The 15,135-nt window shown below is 44.3% G+C and overlaps 1 protein-coding gene across 1 annotated transcript in view; it reads right to left on the reverse strand.

Annotated features, from left to right (window-relative positions):
- LOC308308491 (uncharacterized protein) overlaps positions 1-15,135 on the reverse strand; it is a gene marked incomplete at its 3' end in the record, with an annotated part of 306,519 nt that overhangs the window by 4,833 nt on the left and 286,551 nt on the right. The window contains exon 3 of the mRNA XM_080753905.1: positions 12,219-12,291. Within this exon, the coding sequence (XP_080610031.1) occupies positions 12,219-12,291 (73 nt within the window). The remainder of the gene's footprint in view (positions 1-12,218; positions 12,292-15,135) is intronic.

The raw sequence follows: 15,135 nt of genomic DNA on the forward strand, positions 1-15,135 counted from the left end.
CTTGCTGGTGTCCTCTTTTATGCTGTGCTCTGTTGGCGGGGCAGCATCACGGCCGATGATAAAAACCCAATCAATAAATTGATTAAAAGGGCTGGCTCAGTGATTGGCCTCCCTCAGGATACTTTGGATATCACTATAGCCAATCGAATGAGGACCAAATTGAACACTATTCTTTCCTTCGAAGGCCATCCTCTCTATAAGGTATTTAAGGACCTGCGTAGCAAGTTTAGCAACAGGTTTTTGATGCCTATAATATCTACTGAGCGAATGAAGAAATCCTTTGTTCCTGCTGCTGTTAGATTCCTTAAGGTTAACGTACACCGCTAGCTTTGTTTTGGGAGGGTGTCATGTAATTTGTTAAAGTATGTTATTGTTACTTGTTGTGTATTTGTATGTTTGTTATATGTTGTCTTTGATTTTGTGTATTTGTATTCGCTCTGGTGGCAAAACATGTTTCCCTTTGGGGACTACTTTACCACCACGTTGCATTGTGGGAGTTGTAGTGTTTCTACCTACCTACTTGACCACCACGTTGCATTGTGGGAGTTGTAGTGTTTCTACCTACTTGACCACCACCACGTTGCATTGTGGGAGTTGTAGTGTTTCTACCTACTTGACCACCATGTTGCATTGTGGGAGTTGTAGTGTTTCTACCTACTTGACCACCACGTTGCATTGTGGGAGTTGTAGTGTTTCTACCTACTTGACCACCACGTTGCATTGTGGGAGTTGTAGTGTTTCTACCTACTTGACCACCACCACGTTGCATTGTGGGAGTTGTAGTGTTTCTACCTACTTGACCACCATGTTGCATTGTGGGAGTTGTAGTGTTTCTACCTACTTGACCACCACGTTGCATTGTGGGAGTTGTAGTGTTTCTACCTACTTGACCACCACGTTGCATTGTGGGAGTTGTAGTGTTTCTACCTACTTGACCACCACGTTGCTCATGGAGCCAGGGCTGCCAAGTCTCACGCTTTGAGCGTGAGAGTCACGCAATTTAACCTCTTCTCACGCCACACGCCACACATGCCATTTCTCACGCATTTTTACAGCCATCCCACAGACCTCTCACGAAAGTTGTGGGGGTTTTCTCACTCGGTAAAAGTCGCACAGAGAATTCAGCGCAGTGAATGCAGCGCAGTGAATGCAGCTGCTCTACTCCTCCACTCTCTCTCCCCTCTACACATACACACATGCAGGCGACGGAGCAAGAGAGAGAGAGGCAGCTCTACAGACGGCGGGTGCTGCGATGCTTTCTCGCTTTGATCTGCGGGGCCGGCCGGCCGGGGATCGCGCCGCCCCCGCGGTGGAGAAACACACTCGCTCCGCGAGTAAACGTCGGGCGATATTTCACAAAGATGACCACAATCCAGCTCTTGCCTCCCGCGAGCGCATGCACGAACGAGACCACGCGCAATAATTTCATGGGTTACTATATCCACTTGTCTTGAACCCTAATAGCCTGCCCTATCCCCTCCCCATATTCTGAGGAGGGCTTTAGAAGAGATAGCCTACGGCGGTTTGCACCAACACTACTACTCTACTAGAGGGAAGAATCCCAGTAGCCCAGTGGTTCTCAACTTGTGGGTCGGGACCCCCAGGGGGGTCCCCAAATTATGTTGTGGGGGTCGCCATGATTAACTTAATGTGCAACATTGTTTTCTCAGTCAACAGTAAACAAACCAACATAAAGTTTAAGTGTATAGAGGGTATCTGCACATTTCTAAAGTGACAATCTAAGGAGAGTTATTAAAAAGAATAGCTCTAAAATGACAAATTAAACATTGGCCAAATTGTCAAGTATTAGAGGCAGACATTGTGAAAATAGCAGATCTACATGTTCACATGTATCTGCTATTTTCACAGTAGAACCGTGTTATACAAAATGTTGCCTGAACTGGAGGGGTCCCCAGTTAAAATATGATTATTTTGGGCGCTCGAAATCCGTCTGCGCCAACCAACTTAAGCCCCACACGCCACGAAATCGCTCTAAATCGATGTTAAAAAGGCCAAAAAATGTCGCGCCCCCCCCCCCCCCCCCCCCCCCCAAAAAAAATGTCTCACTCTTAAAAATTTCTGGAACTTGGCAGCCCTGTGTAGCTTTGGTCCCCGAACCACATGGTTGAAGGTTTGATGCTGATGATCCGATATGGAGTTCCATCTGGAGCCGCTTGGCCACAGGGCAGCCTGTTGCCACGGAGATACTCCTCATCCTGCACACACACACACACACATGTGCGCACGCACGCAGGCACACACACGCATGCACGCATGCACACACGCACGCACACACGCACGCGTTTACATTGCTATGACATTTTTTAATCATAAGCCTAAAGCCCAAAAACGGCAGATCTACAAGCTAACAAAGTTTGTACTTAAGTACAATATACTTTTGGAAAATGCTGGAATTGTTTTCATGGTTTAAACTAAAGCGAAATAAAATCTCTTGACTGAAAAGGTTTGTTAGACCACCAGACTGTGATTTGCAGCAGTCATCAACATGTCCTTACACAGACACGTGTCTGTGGCAAATTCTCCATTTTCTGTTCTGCACCCCATTATAATGTTCACATCATAAGACCCACTTACTGAGTGACTCCAGGTCTCCAGGTTTTAATCACAATATGTATGACACTCATTTACTACCAGTAAGACGCCTCAGGGAACCATGTCTTGGCCATCTGGCCAGTGATGTATATCGGACCAGTTACCCATATATGGAGTCCCCTGGTACCCATATATGGAGATCCATGTTCTGTATATGGAGATATGCTGTGAGAGCCCAAACATGCTTACTCTGTTATTCGTTATGTGAAAGTCCTATGATGTCTATGACATCTGACATCATACCCTTTTATGCCCATACATGGAGATCCCTGTCTGTAGAACCAGCCACACAGATATGGGCTGTCTTGGCTATCTGCCATGGCCATATATGGGTTCTGTTAGTGTGGTATGTGGCCAATGTGACCTCCATATATGGGCATTCCTATATGAAGTCCTGTTAGATATGGGCTTAATATTGATGACATCAGGGAATTCCAAAGGAATTCCATATGTGGGCATAAAAGGGATTCTGTTAGTGTGACATCACAGTGAAGCCAGAGCATGATGTCAGAGCAGCAAACCCATAGACAGTAAAAAAGTGTACACGTCGAGACAGACGGACACTAAACTGTGACCTTCGGTTGCAATGACACTATGACACATTATGAGTGTGTGTGTGTGTGTTTGTGTGTGTGTGTGTGTGTGTGTGTGTGTGTGTATATGAAGCGCGATCCGTGCCTCTTCAGCGCAGCGACGCACGGGTGCAGCATGGCTTTTTGTTTACATATGCGTGCGTGCATGCATGCGTTAGTTCTGCTCCAGTGGCACTCGTGGTGCACACGATTGCTCTGCGATGGTACGCGTCCCATGTCCTGTAACGATGCCATGCAGCCACGGAGGTACGCGTGACGCGTCTTGTAAAAAAATAAATAAATAAAAAATGTCTGTAAATGTACAGTGATTCTTATGGTTTCATTGTAGCCTATTCATTTTAAGCTCTAACTCATTCATGAACACAAGGGTCCATTTGGTTTCATCTTATGTTCTAAATAAAATAAAGGTTAACGTCAGTCTTGCCTGACTTTCATGAGGGCAGAGGTATAGGCCTACTTTTTCTTTTTCTTTTTTTTTCGGTGATATGCACGGCAGCACGTCATTACTTTCTTACTGACAGTGGATTTCAACCAGTGGTCCGGGGCCCCCCAGTGGTTCTTGAGGGGGTGCCAGGTGTCTAATGGCTATTCAATCAATCCTCTACAAGTCTCCATGATTCATGAACATCTCTCTCTCTCTCTCTCTCTCTCTCTCTCTCTCTCTCTCTCTCTCTCTCTCTCTCTCTCTCTCTCTCTCTCTCTCTCTCTCTCTCTCTCCCCCCCCCTCTCTCTATGTCTGTCTGTCTGTCTGTATATATAAAGATATTGGCGAAGCATACGTTGTGCCATTGACCGTTAAAATGTTTAATTGGCCGGTAATTATAAAGTCCACCGGCACCGGACACTGTGACCGGCTGGGAAAATGTCTCCCTTATATAGGCTATTTTATCATGTGGCACCCTTTGGGCTATTTTATCAGATTTAAGCCTATTATTCTTATTATTATTTGGTTAAAGTAGTAGGCTACAACCATTAAAACAAATCATAATTTTTGTATCATGATCTGTCAGCGTGGTTTAAATCCCGAAGGGTGAGCGTGCTGCGGGCTGCTTCTTCTGTGCTGTGTGCTGTTAAAAATCAGCCTATTCGTCGTACGATGGTGACGCGCGTTGAAAATATCAGAGCTACAAGCTCACGCAATTCACCACGCTATGAGCTTGTATATCTGCTATAGATACGCAACACGGCCATACGGCGAGCTGCCTGCAGCTCTAGCGCTTGTCCCAAATCAGCGCTGTCTTGTTCGCTGACCCTGGAGTCGGGGTTTACCAGTGGCGTCAGTTCAGCAAAAGCTAAGGTATGGCAACATGACTGGTGTCTTGCACGCGCGCCCTCGCGTGCGTGCAAGACACCAGTCATGTGATGTTGCCATACCTTAGCAACAGACATGATGAAAAGTACATTTTATTATTTCCCACTGTAGCCTGCAAGGTATGGCAGCTGCCATAGCTTGCCATACCCAATTGACGCCTCTGGGGTTTACTGTTATACAGAACCGTGCGGATTCCGTGGTAATCTGAACCAAACCAGACCAGTTGACGATTATAAAAAAGGGACCCGAACTCAGTGGAACCATGTGGATATTATAGCCTACAAGACTTTCTGATACAGAAATTGATGTGGTGGTGCGCAGTGGGTGACTCGTTGAATTAAGGCAACTGAGAAAAGTCAGCCTTCCTTGCGCCATCATAACATTAATAAAACAAAACAAAGGTTGTATATTTGCATATTAAGGTTTAATGACACGTAAGACCAAATCATAGGCCTACGTAAACCAAATGGAACCGTACGGGTCCATTTGGCGAGGCTGTTTTTTCCCCCCAGCCCAGCTGTAGCCTGTAATTATCGCCTAATTTTTCTCTGTCCTGCGATGGTGTTTGCGTGCAGAGAATCATCAATCATATCTGATCATTTGAGTTATAAATGTCCATAACGTTGTACACTCTGTCTCTTCTCTTTCTCTCTCTCTCTCTCTCTCTCTCTCTCTCTCTCTCTCTCTCTCTCTCTCTCTCTCTCTCTGCTCTCACTGGGCGCAGTGGGGCAAAGTAACTAAGTAGATTTACTTATACTGTATACTCAAGTAAAATGTTGAGGTATTTGAAGATATGATTAGGCCTATTATATTATAAAACATCCATTGATCCACTTTAGCCGTACGTTTTATGCCTATATGCCTATAACAAGACAACTAAAGGAAAGAGAGAGAGGGGGAGGGGTTATTATTACCCTTATTACTATACTACTAACTAGGTAACCTCGCACACCAGGCTTTCTGACTAGGCAAGGGGGTGCCTCTCCGCTGAGCATGCATTGCTGCGTGACAGACAGACAGACAGACAGACAGACAGACCTGGCCCTATTGCGAAGGGCAAATGCGTTGTACAGTAGTTATCTAAACCGGAGCATGGAGGAGCTTGGAACATGCATGGTACAAAAAAAATGGCGGAATGGCAGAGAATCTATGCAGATTAGCAGTAGGCCTAAATGGTGAGGCCACATTCTCATAATATAATTCGGTTTAGTCGTGCGAATGGGAGGGGTGAAGTTGCCACATTCTTGCATATTTAATTGATACGTTTGCGCTCGCACTGCACTTTGTCATCCGAAACAAGGAATCGTCCGTGCACGTCTGTCCAGGGACATGAATGTATCCAAGCTGCATAATAATGCCTCCTCCATCTCCCTGTGTGTAACCGCAGGACCCCCGCAAGCGCCGCATTAGCCTATTTATCAGCGGTCAACGTTCGTAAACGGGCAATCAAAAAATAAAACCAGCGGCGGCGGGAGAGTCTCGCAAAATCTACCAGCAATAAACCAGACAGAAAATACTTTAGCAAGATATGAATATCTACGAAGAGGACAACGTCTCTCTCTCTCTCTCTCTCTCTCTCTCTCTCTCTCTCTCTCTGCCCCTCGTCTTGCCCTCCGCTGGCTCACTCGCTGCGCAAAAGCGTCTCCATTTGGACATGATTTGGCACAGAGAGCAGCGCGCGCGAGCTAGGGCGAGAGACCCACACATCGGCCTATATTATATTAGCCTATAGCCTATATATGATATACAAGTGACTCCAGAAGCACTTTCCTTTCATCTAAATGTGAGCAACTCCTCACAAATAATACACTATGTGCGATGGAGGGAGGGGTGATCAGAAATTAAATCAATGAGGGGAGGAGGCGGCCAGAATGGTCAGAAATCTAATGAGAGCGGACGGTCTGGAGGGGGATTTAACCTCGAAGTGTCGTTTTGATTGCCGTTGGAACTAACGGTCTAACGCCCGTCCTGCGATAGTCATGAACAGCGTGACACCAGATAGATATAGATAGATAGATAGATAGATAGATAGATAGTGAGCCCGGCCCAACCCAGCCGGCAGAACGTCAGCCCGGGCCCGGCCCAAAGCCCGATACATAATTGACAATTGGAGACCGGCCCGGCCCGAAGACCGACATTTTTCTAAACAAGCTTAATTGCAGAGTGCGTGTAGCGGCGGCCTTTTGTTTTCATTACATTTTAAATATTGGTGAAGAACAGAGACATGATACCCCTTTCCAACTGTCTTTATTTAAAAAAAAAAACAGCTTGGAGCAAATGGGGATATAAATGTATACAATTTGCTATAATTGTGACAATTCCCAAATCATTTTTTTTACTGTAAGAACAATTAAACATTCAAGTGGAGCCTGCGCTCTCGCCAGTCAGGCAGGCATATTGTATGAAACTGTACATTTTCTTTTCCTATGTAAACTTCTAAATAATAAAGTCTTCAATACAGTAGTAACGGAGGAGGAGGGCCAGGGCCTACAGCCTCAAACAAACAAACAAACAAATAAAAACGTAGGCCTAATCCCTTCAATCGCGATTCAATTGTGAAACAGGTCCCGACTCCCGAGGACAATTTAACAATGAACAATCCTTTGAGTTTGCGTTGTGCGACATTTGTGCAATTAAAATAAACAATCTCAAGTTAAGTATGTGTATAAAATATTAGAATGAATAGCCTTAATCAGTCAAGCAACGAAACATTCCCATTCCCTGGTTAAATTAAAGTATATAAATAGGCTAAACAAATAAAATAAACAGCATTTGTTATTTTAGTCCGTAACACAGCACTTTTCTTTGTATGAATCAACACTTATTCGTTCAGTTTAATAGTCCCAAAAATCCAGCGCTGGGCGCAAGGCCGCGCCGGGAGGCCGCACCGCCGCAGGGCGCTCGCTCCGGCGAATAATCCAATCAGACAGCAAGCAGCTGAAATTAAATAAAATACATTTATAAATAAATGATAAGATCACAAGAGACCAAGATGACTACATTCTACGTTGGCCATTGGGTATATATTGCCAACAGTTAAAGGCTAGGCTGTAGGCCTACTCACCGATCTTATAAATTGTGATGAAGAAAATCGTTCAACGATGTCCTTCGCTCGGAGATGGTTCTGCCCGCAGCGCTGAAAAGTACATTTCATTATGTCCCCTGTAGCCAAGGTAGGCCTATGGCAGCTGCCATAGCTTGCCATACCCAATTGACGCCTCTGAAGAGCGCACCACTCACGCAGCAGAGACAGAACAAATGCTGGGCTTGTATTGTAGTTTGATAAAAGCTAATGAATGCCGTTTTACCCACCTACAGCCCCCGTCAGTCACTGTTTATTTTGTGTCGGCGCTCCTTCGCTTAAGCCTACAATCAATCCAAAAACTCTGTGACTCCCTTTTTTGCCGGTCTTTCAATCCGCTTATTAGGTTATGTATCAATTAATTAATTATTTGGACGCACCTGATTCCAATAACTATCTGTATTGATGTGATTACTATGGAGTGCATGCATAGCCGTGTGTAATGGTCACCGTTTGACAGGTAACACCTGTCACAATCAATATAATATTTAAATGACAAAGGGATAATATGCAAACATGGACAGTCTGACAGCAGAATTGAGCGTAGACATACAGATTAGAGCTTTGGAATCAGGTGCGTCCAAATAATAATTAATTAATTGATACGTGCACTGCGCATGTAGGTCATGAGTCATGATGTCCCGATATAGGCCTACATCATAGCATTTGATTTTGAATATTATCATAGGCCTACTGCTGCTATGCATTGTGGTGAAGAAGGTTTGTAAAATATAGATAGGATATGCAGCAAAATTGTTCTGGAGGGATGCGCGCAGATCAACCCCGCAAGCATAGACGTTCTGTGTCTGGTTCTGGTGGTGCGCGCTCAGCGCTCTCCTCTGCTCTGTGCCAAATTATGTCTGTCTGTCTGTCTGTCTGTCTGTCTGTCTGTCTGTCTGTCTGTCTGTCTGTCTGTCTGTCTGTCTGACACACAGACAGAGTGTGTCATCATTGCTTCGTTAAAACCAGGCAAAATGGATTTTGGATTGATATAGGCTTAAGCGAAGGAGCGCCGACACTAAATAAACTGTGACTGACAGGGACAGTAGGACTACAGGTGGGTAAAACGGCATTCATTAGCTTTTATCAAACTGCGAGCCCAGCATTTGTTCTGTCTTTAGTGGTCGTGCGCTCTGCAGAGGCGTCAATTGGGTATGGCAAGCTGCCATTGCTTGGCTACAGGGGGACATAATAAAATGTACTTTTCATCGTGCCTGTTGCTAAGGTATGGCAACATGACTGGTACCAGTCATGTTGCCATACCTTAGCTTTTTCTGAACTGACGCCACTGGCGCTCTGAGCTGCCCTGTCTGTGCGCTGCATGCGCCTCAAAGAAGAGGACGCATCAGAGAGAAATAACATCGTGCTTTAGGCAGAGAGAGAGAGAGAGAGAGAGAGAGAGAGAGAGAGAGAGAGAGAGAGAGAGAGAGAGAGGGGGGGGGGCACCTGATTCCAATAGCTCTAATCTGTATTACTTTGATTTCTATGGAGTGCATAGGATAGTGTAATGGTCACCGACAGCAGACAGGTGAGGCAAACATGGACAGTCTGACAGCAGAATTGAGCATAGGTGAAATGGCTCTTCAACGGCGGTGAAACGGCCAGATAGGTTAGGTGAAAACACTCTCCTCCACGGCAAAAGTGCCCCGCGAAAAGACCTGGCGAAAATGTTATAGGCGATTATGCCTGACACCCCACCGGTCAAGGAGATCTTTTTCATTCTTCATGACACACATTCAGTCAGTCAATAGCAGCTGTGCTCGGGCGCTCAGACCGCAGAGCAGATGACAGAGAGAGAGACGCTTGCCTGGCTGCAACCGATCTGACTAATACTTGTTGTGTATATTGTGAATGTGACACAATGCATACACACATAGCTAGCTCCAATTTTTTTTCTTTATTTATTTTTCTCAAGCCCGACCCAGCCCAAAGCCCGACATGTGCGTGACAAATTGAGCCCGGCAGGCCAGGCCGCTGCTCAGAGCTGAAGTTAACAACTAAACAAAACAAACAAATAACGAAATAAAGGTCTAAACACAACATAACTGAACAGAACTAAACAAATAATAAATAAAGCAATTTAACTGACAACTTAACCAGAAGGCAGCCATTCCGAAGGGCTCAACTTAGGAACACCAAACAAAACAAAAACAGTTAAATAAATAAATAAATAAATAAATAAATATAAATAAATTAACGAAATATGTATAGTCTCAATCAGTCAAGGATTAAAACATTTGGTTAAAATGCAAATATAAAAATGGGCAAAACAAATAAAATAACCAGCATGTTATTTTAGTCCATAAACACAACACACTTCTACTTAATATATTAGTCCCAACCAGCAGGGCGCAAGGCCGTGACTCATGCATCCATTTGGTTAACAACTCTCCATAATTTAGCTGTGGACCACTTGGAACTTCCCCCAAGGACCAACGGTGGTCCTTGGCCAACGGTGGTCCTTGGGGGGGGGACCACCAGGACCACCAACTCACCAAAGGACCACCGGTGGTCCTTGAGGGTCTGTATTTTATCCCAATTCAAATAGGCCTATATAAAGCAAATTTGCTACGTCAGCCAAGGAGCACAGAGAGCATGCAGCCCACAGTGGAGACAGACCAACGCATGCTCGCATGAACGTCTGGATGTTTTATTTGATATACACGTCTACACACACACACGCAGGTTTAGCGCTGAGAATCAAATGGGTGGCACACATCTCACACGTGCGTTCCAGAGCAGAGCAACAAGTCAATCACGCGTACAGTTCATGGCGGCGCTGCATTTGACCGTGTCGTCTCACGCATGATGGCCACATGGCCATTAGATGTATGCGTGCGTTAACACATGCGTTCGCCACAAACGCCTAACACTACGCGACCTCGCGTTCCCCTGTGAGGCACAAAAGAGAAGGCACACGGGGACGCGTGCCGGCGACGTTTGCGCGTTCTGATTCAAAAGCCATTTGAAAATTACAGGAGACGTTCATGCGTTCAGTACAACACAGATAAAATCGAATGCGTGCGCGCGAGTGTAGCAACGTCCATGTGGCACGATTTGCGCTCGATAGTGTGTGTGTGTGTGTGTGTGTGTGTGTGTGTGTGTGTGTGTGTGTCTGTGTGTGTGTGTGTGTGTGTACCTTAGGGTGTCTACAGGCGTGTATCTGTGTGTGTCGATCGTCAGTCACGTGACTCAGGATCTCTGGCACACACACACACACACACACACACACACACACACACACACACACACACACACACACACACACACACACACACACACACACACACACAAACACACACACACAAAAACAACTTTTTACTTCAAGTTTAAAATGATACTAAATATTTTTTCAAGTGTCCAAATGAATTCCAAATAATATCAAATTATCTCGCGGCATCCCTGGACTGCCGTCACGGCACCCCAGGGTGCCCCGTCACCCACTCTGAAAACCCCTGGTATAAGTAACAGCGTCTCCGCCATACGTGACACCTGCACATTATAGCGGAGACAGCACAATACTTTGCCAGCCTTTTCGCCTCTTTTTTAGGCATCCCAAGTTGTTGAAAGCCTCTAACGACCAGCCTATGAGTATGTCCTTGGCTGCCAGATATAAAAATAAATAGTCTGCACCTTTAGCCCAGCTCTGATAAGGTATGTAGCAGAGGTTGGTATTTAATGACCGTGATCATAAAGGCTTCCTCTAAGCTACGGTCAAAGGTGCTGCTTGCTGCTATCTCTAATACAGACTGGACTCTCCATCAACCACAACAACATGTGGTGTATGAGCTGTTAAAGATGCAAAGATGTCTGAGTTATCACAGATATGGAACATGGATGGAATGACACGGGAATGTTTGTACATTCTCACTGAGGATGCATGATATTCTGATATTTTGATGTCCTTTGCTATGAGTTACACTATTCTATCATGACGTTTTCAAAAACCTTTCAGGCTGTAGGAGACAATTTATAGAATCGGATCGGTATGTTCAAAGACTTGCTCAAATTGTCATGTCATTGTCTCAAAAATAGCAGATCTACAAGCTCGTATAGCATCTGCTATCTTGTAACAGTTCAATTATAAAATACTGGAAAACATAATAATGTTAAAACTATTAAAGCTGTACATCCCTTTGTATGCATATAGCAGCCATTCAAGATGTATACACTAAGGCTGGGTGATATTAGGAAAACCTTCGATATTCCATAACGTTTAAAGTTGTTCTGCTTTAGTTCCACTGCCTGCCTAACCCAGATAATGAATAGCATATCCATGCATGCACACTGCACAGTACACATAGAATAAAGACATTAAATGCCTTATTTCCATTTTCCAACAATGGAAATAAGGCATTTCAATAAATAAATGGTTTTATTGAAATAACCACACCTGGTTACAGATGGACTGCTTTTTTTGCATGTGCTATGTGCATGGATAGTGTCTGTTAATAAATTTGACACAAACACCAATACCTCATTTCAAGGCATCTTCGTTGATATATATATACCTCACATGTTGATACATGAAGGTACATTTTAGATATATTGCCCAGCCTCAGTACAAACTACAGCCACGCATCGTACACATCATCAGAGGTTCTCTTTTCAGACTCACCCGACTAGGAATCTGGTAGAAGCGAGGGTCATAGAAGGTGGAGTCCAGATAAATAGACTGGATGTCTTTCACTCTGGAATGGAGAGCAGAACACAGAGATAAGTTAGAGCTCAAATAACCTTTTAATCCACAGCATCCCTGAGTTAAGGTCTTTGCACACTGCTGTGTTTTTTCGGACGAATATCGGAACGAATTTCAGAGCACGTAAATAAAGAAATCTACCTCACTTTATGTCAATCATGTTTTCACAGAGCCGCCCGTTTTGTATTCATTTTCGGACCAGGGTTGATTTGTTCCGATTTTCGCACCACATTCGTCACCACTGGGTCCCTTGCTCTCTCTCTCTCTCTCTCTCTCTCTCTCTCTCTCTATCCTTGACCAGAAAGGCAGCCTACATCATGGTTTCAGTGGTTGACACTAAGGACCGATTCATACTCCACTTTTGGAGCTAAATTTATTTCGGCCGAACAGCCAAATTAATGTCCTTAAAGTCCTTGGTTTGGCCTTAATAATTATAGATGGAAATGTTTCTGTTTTCTGTGTTGTTGTTATTTTCCATGCATTCATTGTATTCTTATGTTTTCTGATTTACCTACACAGTACTGAGTCTGTGAGGATAACTCCCTCTTGTGGCTGTTTCTGGTATTATGGATAGAAATGTAACCCAGTCCAAAGCTCTGATTGTCATCTAAATCATTTGTTCTCAACTTGTGGCATTATTTTGGGGGGTCCCCAGATGATTAGCTTAATGTGCAACATTGTTTCCTCACTCAACAGTAACAAACCAACATAAAGTTTAAGTGTATAGAGGGTTTATGCACATTTCTAAAGTGAAGATTTAAGGACTTTTTAATACCTCTAAAATGACAAAGCATTGGCAAAGAATTGTCAAATATTAGAGGCAGAAATTGTGAAAATAGCCGATCTACAAGCTGCTATTTTCACAACAGAACATTGTTTTACAGTACAAGATGCAACTCTTTTTGTTCGTCATATGATTATTTTGGGGGTCGCGTCCTGAAAAGGTTGAGAACCACTGACCTAAATTGTAACAGGTGTGACAGTGCAACTACAGTAGGAAGTACAGTAGCAGCTGTGATGCTTTCCTCAGCTAGTAAGTAACAGAATAACTGCTTCAGACACAGATCTTTCTCCCCCTGCCAACACATTGTTTTGTGTGTTTAAAACGGGGCCTTGGAAACTTTGGGCTTGGGCTTTTTACAGATATAATCTGACATTCTTCAAGTAAAGGTTTCATTTTTTTGGGAGAAGTGGATTTTTTGTTGGCTATCTGTCTAGTACTGTACAGATACACGCTATCAGAATAACTAGTAAAGTATTGCGTTATCCTTTTAGCCTTAATGTCATTCATGCCCATTTGCCCGATAAACAAGTCGTCCATTATTAAAGGATGGTAAAATTTGCGCTCGTAGAACAAATTCATGTTAAATCCAACCGATAACGTGCCGAGCGGCGACTGTTGGTCACTTTGAAAAAGCTGAATGAAACAAAGGCAAACTAGAACTCTGTCCAGGTGGCAACTTGCACCTTGCACAAGTAGGCCATACATGGCCTACTTGTGCACCAGCAGAGTGCGCCATGAGGTGTGCTCACCACTGGCATCACCAGGAATGCTGGTCCCTCATTGGCTGTTAATGATGACGTTGCCAGAAATGCTGGTCCCAAAGTAATGAGAAAAAGAGTGCGAAAGAGACAGAGAGAGAGACTAGCTCACCTGCTCCCAGAATGCAACAGTTCTATCCTGGAAGCGTCTCCTTTGGCGAACCTGAAGTCTCCTGTGTACAACACTGTACCCTGAGAGCCTTCAAAGAGAAACCCACACACACACACACACACACACACACACACACACACACACACACACACACACACACACACACACACACACACACACACACACACAGAGATACATTTTAACAATGTATTTATGTCCAAATAAGGGAGAAACATATCGGGACGCAGATACTATTGGTGCAGCAAGAATACATTCACTAAATCACGGCATACGTTTTCATGATACAGTAGCATGTCACATACAGTACTCTATGGGTATAAGTAACAGTGTCTCCACCATATGTGGCGGCTGCCCTTACTGGTTCTTTGCCAGCCTTATTGCCTCCTTTTTGGGCATCCCACGTTGTGGAAACCACAACAACCAGCCTGTGGGTATAATGTCCTGGAATGTTGAATATAAAGACAAACAGACTGCACCTGAAACACAGCTCTGAGATGGTATTTAGCCTTAATATCTGACTGTACCTCTGTTTACATTTATGACTAATAAAGTATTGTGTTATCCTTTTAGCCTTTATGTCTGACAACTCTGACTGTACCTGTAAAAATAAACACAAATTACCAAGCTATCAAGCTAAATTTGAGTGAATTCGAGTGAAGCAGAGAAATCCGCCATCATTTCCATGATCGCGGAATCGCAGATTCCTGAGGGACATTATAATAGTTACTATATAATATACTATAATAATAATATACTATATAATAGTTACTACTCACATGACTGAACCTGGACAATGACCTGCAGTCAGGAGAGTCACCAAGAGGTCATCTTTCTGTGACACGCACGCACGCACGCACGCACGCACGCACGCACGCACGCACGCACTCGCACACACACACACACACACCATGCTCAAGCTCCCTCAGCCCTATGTTCCCTCAGCCTTATGTTCCCTCAGCCTTATGTTCCCTCAACCCTATGTTCCCTCAGCCTTATGTTCCCTCAGCCCTATGTTCCATCAGCCCTATGTTCCCTCATCCCAAAATAGGACCCTATGTTCCCTCAGCCCTATGTTCCCTCAGACCAAAAATCTCAGTCCCCCATGGCATTGTTTCCGACGTCTCATTGTTCTGACGCCCCATTCGTCCGATGCTGGTGAAT

This window comes from Nannobrachium achirus, assembly GCF_963921795.1.
Source record: "Nannobrachium achirus genome assembly, chromosome: 23".
Classification (NCBI taxonomy): Eukaryota; Metazoa; Chordata; class Actinopteri; order Myctophiformes; family Myctophidae; genus Nannobrachium; species Nannobrachium achirus.